The sequence below is a fragment of the Oryx dammah genome, unplaced genomic scaffold (genome assembly GCF_014754425.2).
Source record: "Oryx dammah isolate SB20612 unplaced genomic scaffold, SCBI_Odam_1.1 HiC_scaffold_23, whole genome shotgun sequence".
Taxonomy (NCBI): domain Eukaryota; kingdom Metazoa; phylum Chordata; class Mammalia; order Artiodactyla; family Bovidae; genus Oryx; species Oryx dammah.
The window spans coordinates 57,850,905-57,874,630 of record NW_024070207.1 but is presented as its reverse complement, the minus strand read 5'-3'; the positions used below and the strand labels follow the sequence as shown (position 1 = coordinate 57,874,630).

At 52.3% G+C, this 23,726-nt stretch overlaps 1 protein-coding gene across 2 annotated transcripts in view; it reads left to right on the top strand.

The window, feature by feature from the left end:
• The window catches only part of MECP2 (methyl-CpG binding protein 2), a 58,821-nt gene extending 35,340 nt beyond the window's left edge, over window positions 1-23,481 (top strand). For both annotated transcript variants that reach the window (XM_040265506.1, XM_040265507.1), the window contains 2 exons: window positions 12,390-12,740; window positions 13,832-23,481. In XM_040265506.1, the coding sequence (XP_040121440.1) occupies window positions 12,390-12,740; window positions 13,832-14,915 (1,435 nt within the window). In that variant the 3' untranslated portion in view covers window positions 14,916-23,481. The remainder of the gene's footprint in view (window positions 1-12,389; window positions 12,741-13,831) is intronic.
• Window positions 23,482-23,726: the final 245 nt, after the last annotated feature.

Below are 23,726 nucleotides of genomic sequence, written 5' to 3'. Positions count from 1 at the left end.
CAGTTTTTGTTACTGGGGTAAAATACACTTGAAAAAAAATTACCATTGAAGTGTAAAGAAAGAAAGAAAAGTTGCTCAGTCATGCCCAACTCTTTGCGACCCCATGGTCTATAGCCCACCAGGCTCCTCTGTCCATGGAATTTTTCAGGCAAGAATACTGGAGTGGCTGACCATTTCCTTCTCCAGGGGATCTTCCTGACCCAGGGATCAAACCCGGGTCTCCTGCATTCCAGGCAGATGCTTTACCATCTGAGCCACCATGGAAACCCCCATTTAAGTGTACAATTCCATGGTATTAGGTATATTCATATTGTACAAACATTACCACCTTCCATCTTCCAGGAGCTGTTTAATCCAGTCCTGTTCTGCATAAATCAGCTAGAGTTGGTCTCTGTTGCTTACTACCAATAATCTGGACAGATCACCTGATTGTCTTTCTTCTCCTGCCTTGCTCCTCTTTGTCTCCTCTGCTGACTCTTTCTCCTCATCACAGGGCCAGATAATGGGAGGGAAATTGTCCACACTCATATCTAAGGGACCCTCACTTGCTTGCTGGCCTCTTCAGACATCCGTGCTGAGAGGACTACCAGATCTCTGTCTCTAGCCTTGAACCCTCAAAGGTGAAATGCCTCAACATGGAAAAAAATACGGAAGTCAGAATCCTGAATCTCCAGCGGTCCACCAGCACACACATGCCCTCCCCTGATGGCACCTAGGCCAACCACAGTGTCCCCTGCTTAGACTCTGCAGTACCCCCACGGCAGTCAAGGGGATGACCATGCAGATCCGCAGAAGGAGTGCAGTCTGCAGGCCACCCCCATGTGCCAGCCCCTTTGGGCTTGGCCTTGGCCCTGGTCTCAGCTGTGAGAGCTTCCTCACCCGGTCAGGCTGATCCCAGGGCTGTGGGTGGGTGAAGGAGGGAGTGGGTACCAAACCCCTGCCCTACCATCACTGCCCAAGGCTCCAGAAAGCTCTGGAGCCTGCATTGCACTTCAACTTCTTCCCCTGCCCTGGTCTGCTTGCTCTTCCTTCCATGCATGGGTGTCAGTCCCTAAGAAACATGTGAGTGCACACTGTGTGCACCCCACACTGTGAGTGCACCTGCAGCACCTCGTGTCTCCCTGCCCGCTCATCCTCCCTCACACTCTGTCTTCCATGAACAGTGACCCTCTTCAGACTGTTCATCTGATCATGTTTGCTCCTGTGAGAAAAACCCTCTGAGGGCTTCTCATCCCTCACAGAATAAAATCTCATCTCCTCCTAGACATGCAGCCTATATCATACCCAGGGCTTAGAAGAGCCATGCTTGGTTTAATGCTCCACTGCAACCAGCTCCAAAGTCTCCATTTTTGAAGAAGTCCTGCATTCTCATTTGATAATGCGTCCTACAAACGAGGTAGCCAGGCCTGCCTCAGACCAGATGCTCACTTGGCTCCAGCCCATCATTCTTGCGTTTCCTGGAACCTGCCAGATTGTTCTTGGAGTTGGGGCCTTGGCTCTTCCTAGTCCTTAAGCCTGGACCCCTCTTTACATGATCCCTTGAGGCACCTGAAGAATTCTTTACCCTTTATGTTCAGGACATTGACCACCATCCCTCCCACTGATGAGGTGTTTTTTTTTTTTTTTTAATCACTTTTTTTTGGAAGCATGGTGTGTTCTTTCAGCCTGCAGATGCAGCTCACCTTTGTCTCAAATTAGTTCTCTTATATATCTTTGATGGCGTCTATGTGCCATTTGGGGTTCCCTACTGCAGGGACACGAATTATCCTTATGTTGGATTATCTTTGTCTCTCTTCCAATGCTGTTAGCGTCACTCTAATTGCTTTTGCTTTTATCTCTTTCATCTGCATACAGTGTTTGTCTGATTGGATTTTCAGCTATGCATATTCTGTTTCTGGCTGTTTTTAAATGTACTTATTAGTTCCGTAATGGCGCATCTTGGTCTGCAGTTTGTTTCCCTAGGTTGGGAATTTGCCCTTTCATCTTACTGTGTTTTATCTTCTTATCTTTGAACTCTTATTGAGAACATGTTCTTATAAAATTGTAAGGAATTTCCTTCTCTTCCTTTTGTGTATTCGCTCCTTGGTGAAAGTTTGACTTTCCTGAGCCATATCTCCCTCCCTGTCTCTCTTCTCCCTTTTTTTTTTTTTTTAAACTTTTGGCCATAAAATGTTTCTAGAAGTAGCATGTGTTTTTTTGTCAACTTGGCTCAGGCTTCGAGGCTCCATCCAGTTCTGTTTGTCGGCTTTGCTGCAGAGGGGAGTTTTGGCTGTCTCCTCCTGGTCCACTGGCCTGTCTCGGTGCTTTCCCCTCTAGGCTGTCGTGAGCTTGGCTCTTGTGGTCAGAACCAAGTTGCACAACCAGGGGAACTGCAGGCAGGGGGACTCTTTGGCCACATCTGGAGTCTCTGGCTTAGGAACAGTGTTCAGCGCTTTACGCCACGGCTCGCTCTAGCCCCTTGAAGGACATGCATGCCGTTCCTGGAAAGGGGCACCCAGGCTCCTGCTGGTTCCCTGAGCTGGGTAGCCCCAAGCACAGGCACCTCCTGCAGTGCTGGCCTCTAGACCTGGGACATGTGTGTGCATGGGTCTGGTTCAAACTGTCACCCTGCAGAGACCAGCACACCCCTATAAAGCAATTCTATTCCAATTCAAAAGGAGTTTTCAAGAGTGAGAGATGCTTCCCCAGTTCCTCCATTCCAGCTTAGTGGAGGAGAGGTCTTAGGGCTCTCGTGAGCTCCCTGACATGGCTTCCAGGGGTGGAGCAGCCCTGCGGCTGCTTTGTTCTCTGGAGCCCTTTCCTCAGCTGCCAGGTTGTGGCATGTGCTGCATGCAGTGTTACATCCCTTGCCTTTGCAGAATGAAATCTGCCCTTCCCACTCCTCGCTGTCTGTGTGTTTCCCCATCTTCTCTGGGATCGGGAGAGAGCAGGTACGTGGGAGGTTGGAAGCTGCCGTTTGGACCAGATGCTCTCATCTGTGGTGACTTGATCATGTCGTGTGGCTGCTGACACGGGTCCCCGGAAGCACATCCCAGCCCCGCCACCCTCTGTTGTCTTCAGCTCTTCCCAGGTGTGGATTCCAGGCGACTCTCCACTGGCGGGCTGGAAGTCAGTCTTCCATTGTATTTTCTACCCCATTAGTGCTTGTACACAGGGCCACCGCTGACTTACTGATGTGTGTCTTCTCACTTTTTCTCCAGTCCCCAGAGTTGTTTCAGGGAGCGAGATTCAGTCTCTGCCAGTGACCCACAGAAACCCCGCAGCCTGCTGGTACCCTTGCCCTACAGGCTTCTCGGCCCTTCTATCTGCCACGGGCAGACCATGCTTTTCAGCCAGCCTGGCTCCAGGTCCCCCTGTTGTGACCTTGAAGATTTCCTTGGGCTCTGCTAGTGGGGGCGGGGGTGTCCTGTCCCAGACTGCCCCTCCGGCAGGTCACTCATGGTGCCTCAGCTATGGGTGTCACCCCTTCTTTTTGTCTTTTGTTCCTTTTCTTCAGCGGCTCCTGTGTTGTCATCAGGAAGCAAGGCTGTCAGACCTGCAGCTGCAGGGTGACCTCCACTAGTGAGAGGAAAACAAACGGTATTAAGAGAAAAACTGCAGCAGGCAATAGCTGTGGGAGTCTGTTGCTGGGAACCAGAGAGGCAGGTGCGACCGGAGTGTCTGTGCACACAGGCCATGGGGACCTGAAGCTGGATATATGGCGAGGGGGCCCCAGGGGCCAGCTTTCCCCTGATGAGAGTCCGTCTGTTTGTGGGAGGGTTTGACATGAGTAGTCTGCAGCACAGACGTGCACAGGGGCCCAGAAACATGGTGGGAGAGAAGTAGCTAGATATGGAGGCTAGGAAGAGATGAAGTAACAAAAATGTCAGTCATAAGACTTGAGTTCTGGGTTTCCTCTCATTCTTAGCACATTTATCCAGCCCCCCCTGCAGTGACCTACATGGGACCCAATCCTTCCCACCCCAAGCAAGCCACACCACCTTCCAGAGCTCTCCCCTGGCTCCTGGTATCTCCTCTCTGACAACACTCATCAAAAGCACTGTGATTTCATTATTGACTCTTTGCTTTATAAGATTGTTTGTACTGGAAGAAAGAGAAACAGATGCAGGTAGAACGCATATCTTGTTGCCGGAGCGTCACTGTGGAGTGAATGAGGGGGTGACAAGAAACACTTCTCCCCACTCCCAGTGTCCTGGTTGTGACAACTGTGTTCAAAGTTTGCCCCTCCGTGCTGGGCATTCCAGAGTAGAAGCCATTTCTGCCACCCTGCTTTATTCCTATGGAGTTCTAGAACATTTTCATCACTCCTAGAGGAAGCCACGTGGAAGACAGCCTGACGTTTCCTCAGAAGGTTACACGTGGAATGCATGTGTGACCCAGAAATTCCACTTTAGGTATAGACCCAAGAGAATGTAAAATATACACCTGTGCAAAAACTTGTACACAAATATCCACAGCAGCTAAAAGGTAGAAGCAACTCAGATGTCTGTCAACAGATGAATGGATGAACACAGCGTGGTATGTCTATACAGTGGAATGTTATTCAGCATAAAAAGGGAAGAAGTTCTAGTACATGCCACAACATGGAAGAACCTTGAACACATGCTGAGTGAAAGGAGCCTGTCACAGAAAGCCATATATTGTATGATTCCATTTATATGAAAGGTCCAAGCAGATCCATAGAGACATAAAGGAGATTAGTGGTTGCCAGGGGCTTGGGAGTAAGGGGCGCTGGGGAAGTACCTGCTTAGTAGGTGTGAGGTTTCCTCCGGGGGGGGGGGTGACAAAATGTTCTGAAACTAAATAGTGGTGATGCTTGCACAGCATTGTGAATGTACTAAGTGCTGCTAATGATAAATTTTGTATCATGGGTTTTACCACAATTAAAAAAAAAGATTGATCAAACGCTCTCAGAATATTTAGCCAACAACCTTCAACTTGGCTACATGCCTAGTCATTAAACTTCTTGGACTAAATTCCTTTCTGACTGTCATGGTTACCATGTTCTGGGCTTCGGAGATTTCATTTGGGTCAGCGTGGTCCAGTCTACCATGTGTCCCCATAGGTCCCCACGCTCACCTCTTTCTCTTGAATGAGACAGCAGAGCTACTTGGCAGAGCATCGGAAAACCTACCGTAATGATTTAGGGTAATTGGTAAAGTCGGCTATCATTTTAGTGGGTTCTCACAAAATTTAAGATCGAATTCATATATCATGACATTCACCCATTTAAAGGGTTTAGTGGCATTTAGTACATTTGTAATGTGCATTCTAATGGGAAAGATTGCAGGCAGAAGGAAAAGGGGGTAGCAGAGGATGAGATGGTTAGCATCACCTACTCAATGAACATGAGTTTGAGCAAACTCCAGGAGATAGTGGAGGACAGAGGAGCCTGGTGTGCTGTAGTCCATGGGGTCACAAAGAGTCAGGCACGACTTGGAGACTGAACAACAGTAACAAATGTACAACCATTGCTTCTATCTAGTTCCAGAATATTTGTATCCCCCCCCCCCCAAAAAAAAAAATCCCTGTGTCCATTATGAGTCATTCTCTATTACTTACTACCTCTGGCCCCTGGCAGTGAATATCCTACTTGCAGTCTCTGGGTTTTCCTATTTTTGGATATTTCATATACATGAAATCTCATAATATTTGTCCTTTTGTGTCTGGCTTACTTCACTTAGCATTAACATCTTCAGTTCATGATCCATCCATGCTGTACCAGGTGTCAGTTTCCTTCTTTTTTTTTTTCCTTTTGGCCACCATGGGGCTTGTGGAATCTTTGTTTCCTGACCAGGGATTGAACTCTGGCTCTTGGCAGTCAGAGTGCCAAGTCCTTCTTGGGACCTTCTGGCTGCTGTGATGTGTGCTGTTAGGAACATCGTCATCCATGGGCTCTTGTTTGAGTCTCTGTTCTCAACTCTCCAGGGTCCATACCTTGGAGTGGAATCACTGGGTCACGTGGGAACTCCACGTTTACCTTTTTGAGGAACTAACTGCCTGACTATTCTCCACAGTGGCAGTGTGTTTTCAAACTTGCTTATCTTTCCCACATGTGGTGGTTTCGTGCTGTGACGAGGAGACTTACCGTATAGCACTGACTGCCTTCATTTGGGGAGGGTTCTATCTTTGGGCGGCATGAACTGTGTTTTGTACAGCTTTTCAAAGCATAGTTTCTTGCATCTTCTAAAAACTGGGCTATTAAATAATACACTGAGTTCAGAACAGGGCCACTGAACTTTAGGTTCCACTGTTGAAGCCTTCAAGCAGAACCCCGTCCCTCTTCCTCCTCTGCAGAGACCTCTGAGACCATCTTGCAGTGCCAGTTTGATTGCTCTCAGATCTTTAAAAGGGCCAAAGCTGGAGACTCACAGTGCTGCTGCCTTGATGATTCATGCAGAGAAACCTCCTGGATTCTGAGATGCTGCAGCTCATACTGGAGGGAGAAAGAATTGGAAGCCCCAACGAGTGACTCTTCGGGACAGAAGCAGCCTCTGCCGGGAGGCCTGTTCTCGCCTTGGGTCCCAGACTATTGACGTGGGGAAGTAGCCACCCCCTCATCCTTCCAGTTCGTGGCTTCGTAGTGATGCTTGGGCTCCTGACCGGACTCCACGGGGTGGCTGACTGGAAATGAAAGGTGCTGAGACAACGCATCTCCCAACATGGGCCTGATGCAAGCATGACTGAAATTAGGAAACGTCAGGATATCACTGGGGCTCTGGAAGTGTCCTAGAGCTCACTCTGGGGGAGCCTGATTCCACTTCAAGGGAAGAATACCTTTTCAGCTACAGCCTTCACCTGGTTTTGTGGTCTGTCTGTCTTTAATATGAAATCCTTGGGGGTTGAGTAATCCCACCTGAGTGTCCATGGTCTGATCAGTGCAAGTGCCAGATGTCAGCGATCACACCCGTGGAATTCACAGGAGCCTTGGATCCAAAGACTGCCTGGTACGGCATCCCAAGGCTGCCTCCCGCATGATTACTGGAGGTTCCTTTCATTAGGAAAATACAGTCAGTTCTTGCCATCAGACCCCTTGGGATACAGTGATTTGGACTGAAGTCAAGATTCCTGCAACTCTTTTTCCTTTGCTAGGTCAAAGCAAGGATTTGATCTAATGTTTTTTGTTTCACGAGCATAATTAGCAAATGATTTTATTTACACAAGAGCCTTCTCTTAGTCTTTGTAGATGTTTAAGATTTGTGTAGCTCTTCTGCTTCAATGTGATATGTCATTTCCTCCCCAAAGCATGTGTTTTGCTAATCACACATTGAAAAACAGAAGTTGTTATGGGAAAAACTGGATCGGAGTAGACCATGAGAAACCTGTGTGATTTGGTAATCAGAGCTCACAAAACCAGTAACCATTGTGGTTAAAGAAGCACCAGGGCTCACTGAAGGCTCTGTTGGCATTTGCAAGTGGCATCAACATCAGCTGACTGGTTTTTTCCATGACCCCCAGATTGGTGCTTCCTTCCCTGCATTGCACAGGTTAGTTTTTCTGTTGATATTAAAAGCTGGGTCCTGGGCAAAGCTGCCTTTGGCAGTGATTTTTTTTTTAAAAACACAGGGAAACATGTCAACACTTTCTTTCACACTCATAGCTGTACTATCTAGAGCATAATGCTATTGAAAACGTTGCAGTGCTTTGAGCCACTAAAAGAAGGCACTTCTGCAAGGTTTCCAGCCTTTTCTCTTAATATATCCACGTGAAGTGAAGGCATCCTCTTTAATTGTGAGACAGCTTGGGTGAAACAGCTTTGAAATCTTGGTGTCGGGTAGCACAGTTTCCAGTCATGTTGCCATCACCTCTGCCTCTGCAGACATGCTGCCCCTGTGCCCCAAGCAGGCACGCCATCACCCTCCTGAGGCCTGAAGGCTGACTCTGCTCTGGGCATGCATTTGGGGCAGTTGGAGCCCTCAAGGACTTCAGCATCACCTCCCCGGCTGCCTTCAGTGAGCCAGTCCAGGCTGACATGGCGCTCCTGGGTGGCCCATGTCTTCAGTCACCAGCCCTTTTTCTGCGCAAGCTGCAACCCATTCTGAAGAGTCCATGCCTGCCGCTACATGGGATGCCCCTATTTCCAGGGGCATCACCGCTTATCCCTGTCCCCGCTTTTCCCTGTCCCTGGCTCTTCTACTGGTCGGCCGTGGGGCACCTGCTGGAGTCCTCGCCAAATAGGACTCCCTCCCTCCCTTCCCGGCCTCTTTAGCCTGTGTATTCCTTAGTCTCTGGCCAGTTTGTGAATATTGGTCAACCTTTATAAGCACTGTCTTCTATAGCATCTTCTGGAAGTCGTTCAGTCCGGCAATTTTGGTAGTTTCAGCCAGAGGAGTCTCTGCAGGTCTCTGCCTCACTGCGGGAAGCTGATCCGTGGACCTGCACCCCCAGCATGACTGTCCTCTGTGGCCACACACTCTCTGTCACTGTAGGCGTCACTCTCGGCTTTCCTGGGCCCTCAGTGGCCGCTCCGGCACCCTCTCCTGCCAACCCCAGGGCCCAGGCACCCAGAGTCGGCATGTCCTGGCTGCCTCCTTGAAGCTGATGGGCAGAGGGTGTCATCTTCCCTTGGCACACGGTTCCTGAGTGAGGGGATGATAGGAAAGAGGACGTGTGTGCTCTCTGGGGTGCTGTGGGGAGCAGGAAAGGCCTCTCAGAAGTCAAGAGCCAGGGTGACACACGGGGCTTACCCCGACTCATTCATTCCTCCAGGGAGGGGCGTCCCAGTGGTGGCAGGATAGAGCTGTTGCTGGGGTCACCCAGGCCCACCTGGTCTGCCCTGCCTGGAGCACTCATCATCACCCCTGAAGACCCGCTGTGTCTAGCCTTCCTCTGTGCCTGGGACAGAGGACAGGGTCACCTTTGGCTGCCTCCCCTCATTCACTCCCCCAAATGGGGAGCACTTGAAGCCTAGAGAGTGAGTTTGGTTCTACCCTGGTGTCCCCACCCAGAATTGAGGCTGGCTTCGGGCAAGGGCCGTCGACGAGCACATGTCATCTCAGATATGACCTCAGACAGGTGACCTTGTCTGCTTATCTCTGCTTTTCTTTTGACCTGTAACATTGAAGAGTTGATCAGGTGGATACCCGCAAGTCTCAAATGGATGAACTTAAGAACTAGGTACTCAGTTCTCACGGTCCTCTCTGGGGCAGTGTGTGTGTGCACGTGCATGCACACAGAGATACAGTCTGATGAAAGAGGGGATGAAGAGAGGGCTGTTTGGTTTCTTTGAAACTGTGTTTTAACAAACCCCGTAACCCTTCTGCTGGGGGGCCTCGAGTATTTGCCTGGCCTCCCTCCTTCAGGTTACCCTGTCACCGAGCAGGCAACTGAGCCAGGGGCAACTCACTTGGATTACCTGTTTGGCACCCTTTTTGTCTCCACTTCATACCCAGCAGGATGGCTTCCAGGCTTCTTTGTGGGCTTTTATTTGTTTTCAGTAGCAGTCAGAAAATCAAAGTTTAGATAGTTAAAGGCTGTCTTATTCCCATCTTTGGTGCTATTAAAAACTCATTTATCGATCATTTAGGTGAAAGGGCAGGTTTTACGTTATGTCTGTGTGATTGTAATAAAAATCTTTCAAAGCCCACGCAATTCATTTAGGCCAAGTTGCAGTCTGGGCACAGGGGTCTCCTCACTTGGTAGCCAAAGAATTCTCTCCTCCCCTCTTTGAGCTTCTTTTTAGTTGTTCCTTTGTGTTGAGGTGGAGACTGCTTATAATGCGGTGTTAGCTGCTCCTGCAGTGCCTCCTCGCAGGGCTGGCTGTCCTGCTGCTGGCCCAGGTTTCCCTATCCTCAGTTGGTGGCACTTGTCCCCACACTGGCCAGCTGTGTTGCTCCACCTCCTGGTCACGTCCCAAGTCCCCACTACCTACACCTGGGAGTGTGCCTCAAGAGCCCCTGGAGTGGTCTACCCTGCCCTGGGCATCGCCCCCTGAGGAATTGCCATCCCCTGCCCCAGATCATCAAGGTGATACTGCTGCAGGGCTGCTGTGGCACGGAGTCCAGCAGGCTTCAGAGTCCCCCAGGCCACCTGCTGCCCTCTGGGGTCTCCCGCAGGCCACTCTCCACATAGCAGCTGAAGGAATCCCATCACACCCAGAATCAAACCCGACACAGCTCCATGACGCCCCCTTGAGGCCTCCCTGCTACCCAAAACCTTCTTCCCCATAAGACCCTTGAGACCCTCCCTCACTTTCTGTCTTTCCCTCCTTTCCCCCCAACATCGCCAAGCAGGTTCTTTTCTTCTCTGAAATCTAAGCAGTTCATGTTTTTGGACCTTCACTTTCCCCAACACAGGCTGCCCTAGGACCTGAGCCAGCCTGTTTCCCCTCCATGGATGCTAGGCGTGTTCTAGTCTCTTCCCTTCTGTCTTGATTTTCTTTTTGGTTATGTCAACTTTTACATGATTCAGAAAATGAAATTCTGGTCCACGCACCTGGTGAGTTCTGGCCCTGTGCCATTCCTCACCTCAGTCCCGCCTACCCCATATTGGACTAGTTCTGTGCATTTCTGCCCTCTGCTTCCTAAAGTCTCTGTTTCTCCCCTGGAGGATGGCCTACCGTGGACCCCTTCCTGGGGGTCCCACCCTGAGGTTCCCACCCTGGGGTTCAGGCTACCTGGCTCTCCGTGGTGCACACATGTCAGTGTTGGCCCAGTAGGTCTGGGGCAGTGGCTGTCTGGCTTGGCTGCAGTCTTGGGCCAGTAAGAAGAATGCTATCAGCAATAGCATTGTGCTCAAATGCAGAATGTTGTTTTGTGTTTCTGTGGGTATGTCTTCTTGGTAGATTTCTAGAAGGGCTGGCCCTAGACGGCATTGACACCCTTGTTGGTACCTAAGGGGCATTCCTGGGGCACATGGTTCATGCCAAAGCTCACCGTAGTTACAGTATCCACAAATGCACATGAGGGCTCTGAAGAAGCCAGACTTGGCCATCAGGGCCACGTTTTCCTGTGGCCCAGGACTGTCTGGGTTCCTGACACAGAGCTAAGCCTGGGTTTACCCTCGAGCTCTGGCGGAGACAGCCAGGATAGGTAGGAGGGCGAGGTGTGCCCTTTCCACACCCCGTCTCCCCGGGCCCGACCTGTGAGTTCCTGGTGCAAACTCACTTTTGGGGACTGAGCCATGTCATCCGAGTCTTGTGGCCAAGGCAGGCCTTGGTGCCTTGGTGGTGGTCTCCAGGGCATGGCCAGCAAGGGAAGTCACTTGGGGTGGGCTGTTGTGAGCCTCACGGGCCCCAGGAGGCTCTGGGGCTGAGATCTGGAATACAGATGAGTCTGGCTCTTTTCCAGGGTGAGTTTCTAAGAGAGGGCTTTGCAGGTGACTGGCTCTGAGCCCACAGTTCTGGTTTCCGGGCCTCCCTGGCCCAGGTGATGCTCTCACCCTGTTGGCCCAGCCACGAGAGCAGCATGGCCAGACTCTAATCCCAGAGTCTGGAGCCTCACAGTAACCATTGTCCAAGGAGATAGGAGGGGGCCCTACGGGGTGGGACCCACGCATAGGGGAGGAACTGGTCTGTCAGCATGGAGGAATGGGGAGGGGCCCGCCCTGGAATCAGGCACGTCCCAGTGCCAAAGCCCCACGTTGTCAGGAGAGTCTGGTGAGAAAGACTCCCCCAGCAGGGAACTGCTCCTCTTCTCACGTGAGAACCCTGGGCAGTAGTGTCTGGTTGCCCCATCCCACTGTTTAGACAATGCCTTTGTGACTCTTCTCTGTCTAGGGTGTTGGTACCCATTGTCAAGATAGGAGGAGACTGAGGCACAGGATGTTGAAGTCACTTGTGCAGATCCATGTTTGGAAATGGCAAAAAAATCACGATTTGGGCTCGGTGTGGCTTACTCCAAATCTGCAGGTTTTTCCTCAGCACTGCACTTGGCACCACCTCCCCAGGGGCAGTGTTGGGCTCTTCCCATCACCAGGGTGTACTGTGCGGTTTTCATTGAATACCCATTTGAGAAAACCCCAAACACAAAAGCTTAAAGTAACACTCATGCTTAAAAACACAAAAACTTAAAGTAACACTCCCTGGGGAAGAGGAACCCCCTCAATTTTGGTGAGTAGGTCCCTCTCCAGCAGGTGAGAGAGCCTCTCATCATTCGTCCAACCCAGAGGCCCTAGCTCGTAACACTGAGAAGCCATCTTGGCAAGCCTGCTAGGGATGGGCCTCGGGTGACCACAGTGTCGGTAGGGTGCTGCGGGCCATCACTGTCAGCAGCCCCAGGCTCTCAAGTCATCTGTGAAGGGGAAGGGCATTTCAATCTGGGGGACGCTAGCAGGACAGCCCCTCTCCTGGGGCCCTGCCCATGTCAGGGCACCCCAGACCTGCTGGCGCCCACTTTTTTCTGCACACCAGTTTGTTCCCTGTGATACTGACATCCTTGTTTAACACTCAGGGAAGAAAAGTCCGAAGAGCAGGATCTCCAGGGCCTGAAGGACAAACCTTTGAAGTTCAAAAAGGTGAAGAAGGATAAGAAAGAAGACAAAGAGGGCAAGCATGAGCCCCTGCAGCCAGCAGCCCACCACTCTGCCGAGCCAGCAGAGGCCGGCAAAGCAGAGACCTCAGAAGGGTCAGGCTCGGCCCCAGCCGTGCCAGAAGCTTCTGCGTCCCCCAAGCAGCGGCGCTCCATCATTCGTGATCGGGGCCCCATGTACGATGACCCCACTCTGCCCGAAGGTTGGACCCGAAAGCTTAAGCAAAGGAAATCTGGCCGCTCCGCTGGGAAGTATGATGTGTACTTGATCAAGTAAGTGAGGGTGATTCCTGTCTCTCCAGAGCAGGGAAGGCTAGTGGTGGTGTGGGGTTGGGGGGAGTCAGGGACCACCACTAAGAAACTGATGGGGACCCCTTGGAGTGTTAGCTCCTTGCGGCTCATGGATCAAGAAAGTGTGTGTGATAACCCCACTTCTGGTCGGGTCTTCAGTAGTGACCACTGCTGGTGGGTACGATCAGGTATGCTTGGAATGACCACCTGGGGAGGTCACTGCCCTGAGGGAGATGTCCATCAGGGCCTTGTCTGGAGGAAAAATAGCACTGGGGACACAGAGTTCTGCCATGCATACTCTGCTGATGATTTCCCAGCACAGGGGCTGTCCTCAGAACCTGGGAACCTCTTCTTTGTGGGAGAGTCCTTCGGTGCCAATACTTCATAAGCCCTGAGAAATACGAATTCATAGGGTTCAGTCTATTGTGTGAGGCGTGCTGGGAAAGGGGGGTGTCTGATACAGCCTAGAGAGAGCCCCAGATGGGCTTGGAGTGCCTTTCCCACTGTCCCTCTGGCCTTTGTCCAGCTGTGGGCTGGTGGTTGGGTGTTACCTGTTGAAACAGAGTCACTTCCTAGCCAGATATTTAGAGGACGAGTGTGACTACGTTCATTTCCCCCTTAGATGACTCCAGACAGGTTAGCCATTTTGAAAATTCACTCGTACAGTCTCATTTAATTCCAGTAACTCAGATAAAGTATCATCCTACTGGCGAATGAGGAAACTGATTCCTGGAGAGTTCAGTCTGGCAGGTAGACAGGGTCCCTGGGCCAGACCCCTTTGGGGGGCTGAGGAGTGCAACTCCCCGGGGCATCCAGGTAGCAGCAGGCCACGTGGGCACCTAGACCGTCAGGCGACCCGATTGCTTCCTGTATAAGTGGGACCATAGCTCCCTAGTTTTAGCTCATCTCAGCTTCTCTTAAATGTCCCTCTTGATGAGCTGTATCATTGGGCATGTCAGTTGCAGAACACCTCCTGTCAGAGGGTTCACCATCCACCTTCTCCTGTGCCCCACCTCCAGCATTGCTCTGGAAGCTTCTAACCATTCTTTGTGTGTCTTCGCTTGTTCCCACAGTCCCCAGGGAAAAGCCTTTCGCTCTAAAGTGGAGTTGATTGCGTACTTCGAAAAGGTAGGCGACACCTCCCTGGACCCTAATGATTTTGACTTCACGGTAACCGGGAGAGGGAGCCCCTCCCGGCGAGAACAGAAACCACCTAAGAAGCCCAAATCTCCCAAAGCTCCAGGAACTGGCAGAGGTCGGGGACGCCCCAAAGGGAGTGGCACCACGAGACCCAAGGCAGCAGCATCAGAGGGTGTGCAGGTGAAAAGGGTTCTGGAGAAAAGTCCTGGAAAGCTGCTCGTCAAGATGCCTTTCCAAGCTGCGCCGGGCAGCAAGGCAGAAGGGGGTGGGGCCACCACCTCAGCCCAGGTCATGGTCATCAAGCGCCCCGGCCGGAAGCGAAAAGCGGAGGCTGACCCCCAGGCCATTCCCAAGAAACGAGGCCGAAAGCCAGGCAGTGTGGTTGCTGCCGCTGCCGCCGAGGCCAAAAAGAAAGCCGTGAAGGAGTCATCTATCCGGTCCGTGCAGGAGACCGTGCTCCCCATCAAGAAGCGCAAGACCCGGGAGACGGTGAGCATTGAGGTGAAGGAGGTGGTGAAGCCCCTGCTGGTGTCCACGCTTGGCGAGAAGAGCGGGAAGGGACTGAAGACCTGCAAGAGCCCAGGGCGGAAAAGCAAGGAGAGCAGCCCCAAGGGGCGCAGCGGCAGTGCCTCCTCGCCACCCAAGAAGGAGCACCACCACCACCACCATCACGTGGAGCCCCCAAAGGCCCCCACGCCTCTGCTCCTGCCCCCGCCCCCACCCCCGCCCGAGCCCCAGAGCTCCGAGGACCCTGCCAGCCCCCCTGAGCCCCAGGACTTGAGCAGCAGCGTCTGCAAAGAGGAGAAGATGCCGAGAGCAGGCTCGCTGGAGAGCGATGGCTGCCCCAAGGAGCCTGCTAAGACTCAGCCCGCGCTCGCCACCACGGCCCCGGCCACAGAAAAGTACAAACACCGAGGGGAGGGAGAGCGCAAAGACATTGTCTCATCCTCCATGCCAAGGCCAAACAGAGAGGAGCCTGTGGACAGCCGGACGCCCGTGACCGAGAGAGTTAGCTGACTTTACGCAGAGCGGATTGCAAAGCAAACCAACAAGAATAAAGGCAGCTGTTGTCTCTTCTCCTTATGGGTAGGGCTCTGACAAAGCTTCCCGATTAACTGAAATAAAAAATATTTTTTTTTCTTTCAGTAAACTTAGAGTTTCGTGGCTTCAGGGTGGGAGTAGTTGGAGCATTGGGGATGTTTTTTTCTTATCGACAAGCACAGTCAGGTTGAAGACCTAACCAGGGCCAGAAGTAGCTTTGCACTTTTCTAAACTAGGCTCCTTCAACAAGGCTTGCTGCAGATACTACTGACCAGACAAGCTGTTGCCCAGGCTTCTTAGGGTGTGCCTGCACCTCCCTCCCACCCAGTACCCCCTACGTGGTCACTAGGGACAGAGAGCACTTGAGAAGACACTCCTGGTTTGGGGGCTATCGCTACCCCAGTCTCAGCTCTCCTCTCCCCCCACACCCTGCGCAGCCTCGAGCTCCACCACCCCACCCTCCAGCCCCCCTTATGCCCACCCACATCGGGACCAGGAGGTCCGGGGCAAAAGAGACAGTTGGATCCTTTCGAGACGGTGGAGACGGCCAGTGGCTCCAGCCCGTGTGATCCCACCCATGGGGGTACACAGACGGCTCCCCACCAGCCCCAATCCCAAATCGACCAGGACATTTCACAGGATGGGGACGTAGCACCTGTCGGCCCTGGTTCTGGCCCAGCTAGGAGGGAGGCATCCTTTGAGCCCCCCTGGTTGTCGACTGGCCTGCGCCGGAGGCGACATTGGCTCAGGGCTGGCCTCCAGCGGGTAGCGCTAGACAGAGGCCACCAAGGCCACGTGCCAGGGCCCCAGCAGGCTAGCCCAGGCTGCAGCTGGCGGAGTGCTGCAGGCCAGGTAGAAGGCATCCCTAGCTGCTCAGAGCAGTTGTGGCCGCTAGTTCGAGCCTTAGTAGACAGGGCCGGGGGCCAGGGGGAAGGCAGGGGAAATGTTCTTCCAAAACTTTTCCAATTCTCAACTCCTTTAGGGACAGCTTAGAACTATTTGCACTATTGAGTCTTCATGTTCCCACTTCAAAACAAACCTGCTTTGCGAGCAAGCTAGCGAGCTTGACTTGGCGACCCTTTGTCCCTCAGGCCACTAGACGTGACAGTGTTGACAACTACCTGGATCTGTATATACCTGCGCTTGTTTTCAAGTGGGCTCAGCACATAGGGTTCCCACGAAGCTCCGAAACTCTAAGTGTTTGCTGCAATTTATAAGGACTTCCTGATTGGTTTCTCTCCTCTCCTTTGGTTTCTGTCTCCTTTCATTTCAGCCTTTTTATTTCTCCCCTTCCTCCCTCGTCCTCACTGCTCCCTTCCGTTCCAGGCAGCCTCAGTGCCCAACTGTACTTCGAGCCGACACTGGTCAGCTCAGGCCCTGAGAACTACCCCCACCCTTGGCCTTCCCGCCGTCCACCCCAGCCTCCCCTGCCACCCATTTCTGAGCCCTGAGGAAGCCCCAGACTCCGCTGAATCCACCCAGCCCTAGTACCCCAGCCTCTCTGAGGGGCATGGGAGAGGCAGGATATTGCTCTCCCAGGAGTCCCTTCCTTCAGTCAGACCCTGGATCCCAGGTCTCCTCAGCCTTCCCACTCAACGGCAGTGGGTAGGAGAAGTGGACCCAGATTGGGATTGCAGAGCCAAGGGCAGCACAGAGACCCGCTGTGGCCTGCCAGTGTCATGGAGTGGCCAAGCCCTGACCTTGGCCTGTGCAGGACCCAGCTAGGGCGGGGTAGTCAGGCCGGGCAGCAGGCAAAATGAGTGCAGATACCCCCTGCCACTCCTCTGAGCAGGAGTTCTTTGCTGGGCCCCATGCAGCCTTTGCTTGCTGGAGGCTAGTGGGGGTGGCTGGTACTTCAAGCTTTTCCCCATCAGCATCAGGGCTGTGGTGTTGGGGCGTCGAGGCTTGGGCTTGTTGCGGGGTGTTCATTTGTCAGTTTCAATTTGAGACCCCGTGCTCTTACCCTCTGTTCAGGAAGTCCTTATCTAGCTGCATATCTTCATCATATTGGTATATCCTTTTCTGTGTTTACAGAGATGTCTCTTATATCTAAATCTGTCCAACTGAGAAGTACCTTATCAAAGTAGCAAACGAGACAGCAGTCTTATGCTTCCAGAAACACCCACAAGCACGTCCCACGTGAGCTGCTGCCATGAACTGTCAAGTGCGTGTTGTCTCGTGTATTTCAGTTACTATCCCCCAGCTTTCCTCACTGCAGTGTAACCATGAAGGAGTGAAACATCTTAGAAACCATCTAGCACTTCCTTGCCAGTCCTTTAGTGATCAGGACCCCTAGTTGACAGTTCCAATCAGTAGCTTCAGAAAAAAAACGAAACCGTGTCTCTCTCTCCCAGAATGGTTAGAAGCAAGGGAATTTGCCCTGTTCTGTTTGTGGAGTTGTAGCTGCCCTTTCTAGCATTTTTGTATCCATTTCTTGATGCTACAAAAGCAAGTCCCCTAACCAAACCCACTCTGCTGTCCACCTGCTGGGCTTCACTTCTGAGTCCTCCCCTAGGAAGGGATGGGAGTTGGAAGAGGGGGCGTGTTCATTGGAGTCCCTCTTCCTCCAAGGACAAAAGGCTCCTGGCACTCTCAGAGGACCCCTGTCCACATGAGCCCGCTCTCCAGCCCATTTGTCAGGGAGGTGCCGTCTGGTTTGCTGGGTCAGGTTTTGAGGCATTAATTACACCAAATCCATAAAACGTGGCTCCTGGGACTGGTCTCCAAAGCTGACCTCCCTAGCAGCTTGGCACCATCTGGTCCTGGGCCAAGGAGAGCTGGGCCTGCCATGCCCACCTCTGACCTGTAACAGTTGATTTGGGGGCTGACTGATGGTGGTGGTTGAGAACACTGTATCTCAAGTGGCGTTTCCTTTCTGCCCAGCCTGACCTGCAGGCCCCTTGCTCCCCAGCTCTTGCCCCTAGTTTCAAGGCTGCAGGTGGCACCTTAGAGTTTTCTCCCCCTTTCATCCACATCCCCTCTCCCCCAGATACAGGCATTATGAGCGAGTCACCTTTGGGCAGGGGTGCTGAAGGTCCTATACCACTTCTGTCCTGAAGACAGGTGGACAGAAGGTTGGAGGGCAGGCCTAGCCTTGGAATTCTCACCAGCTGTGTTCGGCCCAGTTGGGGAATGTGATGTTGATTCTGTGTGTACTTGAACATCGCGAAGATTCAGGGGGCATCCCTTAGGGACTGTGTCCAGAAGGCAGGAATTGATAAGACAGCTTTCAGATACCCAAGGGGCTAGGTCCGTCACATTGGGTCTCCCCGCCCCATGCCTGTCACTTGGCAGTCCTAACCCGTGTCGTTGCTGGCATTGACACCACAGTGAGGCAGGGCCCCTGGGGCACAGCAAGGTCCAGTACACGTCCCTTCTGCACCGTAGTCCCTATCGAAAGGCACAGGAGACCCCCAGAAGTGCGCTGCCCCCCCCCCCACTCCCTTCAGCTCCCTGGACGGTGGAAGCCGCAGTGGTGGCCTGGGCATGCTGGCCACAGTCAGCACCTGACTTCTCTCTGAGCCCCCATGCCGCTGCTAGCAGCAGTCTGCTCAGTGGTGGCATGCCAGCCTAGAGGCCATGAGCAGTGGCAGTGGGACATGGAACAGCACCAAGTTGTCACCTGCCTCCCTGCCTGTCATTGCCGTGACAGCCATCATGAAGGAGGGTACTTAAATAGCCACAAGCACGCTGCCATCTTTGGTGGGAGAGCAGTTTCCTTAGCTGACAGGACCTCTGGATCTGAAGTAACTTCTAACAAGCAGCGTGAGCCCAGGAGGGGACAGAGGGTGTAAAGGGAAGCCACCAGGTATGGTAGCCTGGATATCGTGGAGCCTGGCAGTTGAGCTCTGTGCCCCCTCTCCAGAGTGTTCCTACCAGGCCCAACAAGGCCAGGGGAGGTCACAGGCATCAGCCCTAGCTCGGCACAGCCATCTCTAGCAGGGTCATGGCCCCAAATTGTTTTTCTGATGTGAGTTGCCTGCGTGGGTGGCCCAAACCATCCAGACCTCGGGGAAGTGAGTTCTCTCTAGAGCCCTGTGGGCATCAGCCTACTGACCCCCTGAGTACTGGCCAGTGCCTGGGGAGGGCTAGGGGCACAGGCGTGTTGCCAGGCTCGTAGTGGATTCCCCACTCTCAAGCCGACAGCCCCGCCACATTGTGTTCCGGCTCTCAGTTGCTCTCTGCAAGGGCCCCATCTCAGCGCTCTGCTCTACTGGAGGGGTTTGTTGAGTCTGTTTTTGCTTCTTTCTCTTTTTGAAACTGTATCAATCTTTAGAAAACATAGCTGAATTGTTAGAGCTCGCTAGGAGCTGCCTCACCCAGGGTCTAAAGTTCCATGTTCAAGGGGGAAAAAAGAGAACAATGAAGCCCCTTGTCAACATTGCAGAAAAAAGACCTAGGAAACCTTGAGCAAGAAACTACATCCTGATGTTTCTGAGTGAATAAGAGCAAGCTTTTGCCAAAAAAAGGCTGATCTAAGAGGACTTGCAACCTGGCCTGCTGTGTGGCCAGCGTTGCAGGTGAAGGGGAATCCAGCCTGAAACTGCTGGGTCTGCGCCTTGGGGCCCTTGGGTCACTGGAGAGTCTCTCTCTCTGTCTCTTCCTCTGTCTCTCGGGTAGCAGTCCCTGCAGGGAGACCTGCCTGTTGCGAAGCTACAGGAGCCCAGCTCCGGGTGGGAAAGGGGGGCACTCAGCAGGAAATTGTGAAGGCACGCAACCTCCTCGCTACCTGACTTCACCTGTTCCTTCCTCCTCTGTCATCTCCAGTGAGCCTGCCCCAATTGCTGAGGTGTCAGGAAGAATTAGTTCGAATTAGGGCCCAGGCCACTAAGCAGGAGAAGGTGATGTCTCCTCCACAGCGTCTGCCTGTGGTGTGGCCTGCCCCTGAGGACAGTCCCTGGCTCTGTGCTCCTTGGGGCCTGGGGCCAAGGGAGGGCAGGGGAGAGGACCCTCATGGAAGGGGCATCAGCTGGAGGTTTCCAAACATTGGGGAAACTTGCCTTGGCTCTGCCGGCCGCCCCCTCGGTCACATGTCTCCTCGAGTCCTGCTCAGCGATGAGAGGAAAAGGCCACGAGGTTTGGCTCCTGCCCACTGGTAGTCCCTCTCCCCACGGTGTCTCTGTGTCAAGTGACAAAGCTATTCTTCCTGGTGACCCTGATTATATCCGGTATCTTCTAGACTATACGAATAGACCTGCTTGGTCTTTTCTCTCCTGGGCTTTTGTTTTGCTCTTTAGTTTTGCTTTTCCCTCTCCTGTCCCTTTTATTTAAATACACTGACTAGACACACAAAGCAGTTGAATTTTTATATATATATATCTGTATATTGCACAGTTATAAACTCATTTTGCTTGTGGCTACACACACACACACAAAGACCTGTTAAAATTATACCTGTTGCTTAATTACAATATTTCTGATAACCATAGCATAGGACAAGGGAAAATTTTTTAAAACCAAAAAAAAAAAAAAAAGAAAAAACAAACGAAGAAAACAACAACAACAAACATGAAAAATCCGTCTGCTGGTCACTCGTGTCCAAGCAGAGCCGTGGTCTTTCCTCGCTTCTTTCAAGGGCTTCCCAGTGCCGAGCGAAGGAGGCAGCTCCTGGGTTTCGCACTGTTTTTCCCAAGCTTGTGAGTGGGGCCCCAGAGCGCTGATGTAGGCAGGACAGTTCATTTCAGTGGGTGGATGCAAGCGTGCTCCCTGGCTCTGGCGAAGCCCAGAATGTAGTTGGCACTGCCTGGTCCCCTTTGATCTCTGGGTGGGGCAGCTGGCATTCATGGGGGTGACCTGCCCCCCCGCCAACACCCTCCAGTGACCAGTCAGAGTGATGGTGTGCAGACAGGCAGCAAGCCTCTCTACTGGTAGGGCTTGTCTCTGCCAAGTCTGGGGGCTGCATGGGAGACAGAAGGCTGTGTCTCAATTCAGAAAGTGTGAGCTGTACCAGGTAGAACATCAGGGACCCCAGAACCACACGTGGTCCAGCGGGTCCCCTCCAGGAGGTAGCGAAGACTCCAGAAACGTTCCTTCCTCCCCCCCCACCATCCTATGAGTAATTGCATTTGCTTTTGTAATTCTTACTGAGCAATATCTGCTAGAGAGTTTAGCCGTAAGTTCTTTTTGATCATTTTTTAAGTAAGTAAAAACACCAAAAAAAAAAGAATAATATCCAGAAACTTGTTCTTCCAAAGCAGAGAGCATTATAATCACCAGGGCCAAAAGCTTCCCTCCCCGCATCATTACTTCTGAGGCCTACGTCCAAAAGAAACCCTTAGAGGCCCTTCAGGTGGCCAGGCACCCCTCAGGCCCCTGGGAGGACCTGGGCCTGGGGGCTGGGCCCCACCTTCAGTTCAGTATTAGTGGTGGGTCCGTGCCTCTTCTACCCAGCCTGGGCCAGGGGGCCAGAGGAAGCTGCTGCGACCACTGCTGTCCAGCCTCTTGCAGATGGGTGTTGGCATGTGTCCAGTTCTGCCCGAGATCTGAAGACAGCACTGAGTTAGCCTCAGCCGGTGACCTCTCACCTGGCCTGCCCCAGGCAGCAGGGCCCACCCAGTGTACTGTTCCTGGGTTGCTGGACGGTAGCATGGCAAAGGCTTGCAGAACTCAAAACCTGCTCCTTCCCTTGCTCCCAAGCCCTCCTTTTCCCTTTGAGTTGTCACTGCTTCAATCAATAACAGCCGCTCCAGAGTCAGTAGTTGATGAATATATGACCAAATATCACCAGGACTGTTACTCGGTGTGCCGAGCCCTTTCCTCGCGCAGGGCTCCTGTACCCGGACACTGTACCGTGTGCTGTGTTTGCGCTCCTCCCCTCCTCCGCCCTCCCCTCGTCTCTCTGGGGTTGTTTCTGTTTGGGTTTGGTTTGGTTTTGAGTTCTCCTTTTGTGTTCCAAACATGAGCTTCTCTCTACTGGTCCTCTTAACTGTGGTGTTGAGGCTTCTATTTGTGTAATTTTCGGTGGGTGAAGGGAATTTTGCGAAGTAAATCTCTTCTGTGTTTGAACTGAAGTCTGTATTGTAACCATGTTTAAAGTAATTGTTCCAGAGACAAATGCTTCTAGACACCTTTTCTTTACCAACAAAAGAATTCAGAGGGAGGGGATGGTAACCAGGAGAGGGGCTGTCCTCTTGCCCCAGGAGGGGGAGAGCCAAAGACAGGACCCCCTGCCCAGATCAGCCAGAAGCCACCCAAAGAAGTGACACCTAGAGCTGATAAAGTGAATAGCTGATGTGCTGCCATTTGTGAAGTCAGAGCAAAACCAGGTTTTGGTCCACTCCCAGATTAACAGCATCAGGATTATCTTTGTAAGGACAGACAAGGTTGACATTCCTGCAAGGGGAGCCAGGAGGGGTGTGAGCGGAGCCAACCACACCTCGGTGGGAGAAGGTCAGGGTGGGCCTGCGGGGCAAGGCTCGGCCAGAGGGTGGGCATCTCCCTGGAGACCTTCACTGTGGCCACAGGTCAGGCGTGTGTGGACAGGGCATTATGATTTGGGGGGGACATTACTGTTCGGGGTACCATCATCAAATCTACCCCGCCCCACAGTGCAGGATACTAACGTAACCTCTGGATTCCCCACTTTCCTGGACGAGGAGATGATGATGGGGTGGCGGGGGTGGTGCACGCCCTTGGCTGTCATCTGATCCCCAGCAAAATTTGGATATGAGAAACCCCCCCTTCTCGTTTCATGGCAAAACCCGATCCTCTTGAGTAGCCGTTACCTCCCAGACACTATTGAGGACTGACAAAACAGGGTGGCCACGTGCTCCCTTAGCGCCCGGGGTCCCCCCCTCTTCGAGGACAGTGCTGACCATTCGGGCATGGGGCTTAGGAATGAGAAGAACCAAGCAGGGTCACCGCCCCCTCCTGAGTCGCAGGGACCCTGGTCACCCTGTGCAGAGGGAGCAGGCTCCAGCCCAGGAGGAAAAGGGCTGGAAAAGTGTGTATGGGGTGAGGGGAGTCACCCAGGACAGACTTGGCTGGAGATGATCTCCAAAAGCCCTCTATCGCATTCACCTTCAGTTTTTGTGTTTTGGGACAATTACTTTAGAAAACTTAAGTAGATCGTTTTAAAAACAAAAAAAATATTGATTGCTTTTTTGTAGTGTTCAAAAAAAGGTTCTTTGTGTATAGCCAAATGACTGAAAGCACTGATATATTTAAAAACAAAAGGCAATTTATTAAGGAAATTTGTACCATTTCAGTAAACCTGTCTGAATGTACCTGTATACGTTTCAAAAACACCCCCCACTGAATCCCTGTAACCTATTTATTATATAAAGAGTTTGCCTTATAAATTTACATAAAAATGTCCGTTTGTGTCTTTTGTTGTAAAACCAAGTGATTTTTTCATAAGGTTCTTTTACTATTTGAAAAGATGGGCAGCACGCAGTTTTATTTTATTTTTGTAAGTTTTTTAATACGTGTGAAAGCCAAGAATACTCAGCATGCCTTTCTAAGTGACGCGTTCGCACCTTTTGTTGGGAAGTACTGTATCCTGTGCTGTTAGCATTCTCGATAAATCTCTCTGTGAAAGTGACTCCAGGTCTGGGCTTTCATTATCAAGACAGCTCCCAGGACAGCAAGGTGGGGCACTTCCTGGGAACACACAGAAGCCAGCTGCTTTCTGGGCGCCCTGGGGAGGACAGGGCACTGGCCGGCACCCCGCACTGGCCTGCCTTGGGGTCCGCCTGCCCAGAGGGGAGCTCTGAGCTGGCAGGTGGGAAGGGCCTTCTGCAGGGCAGCATCCTGGCTGTGTCTGATGGGCTGCAGGGCTTTTGGAAA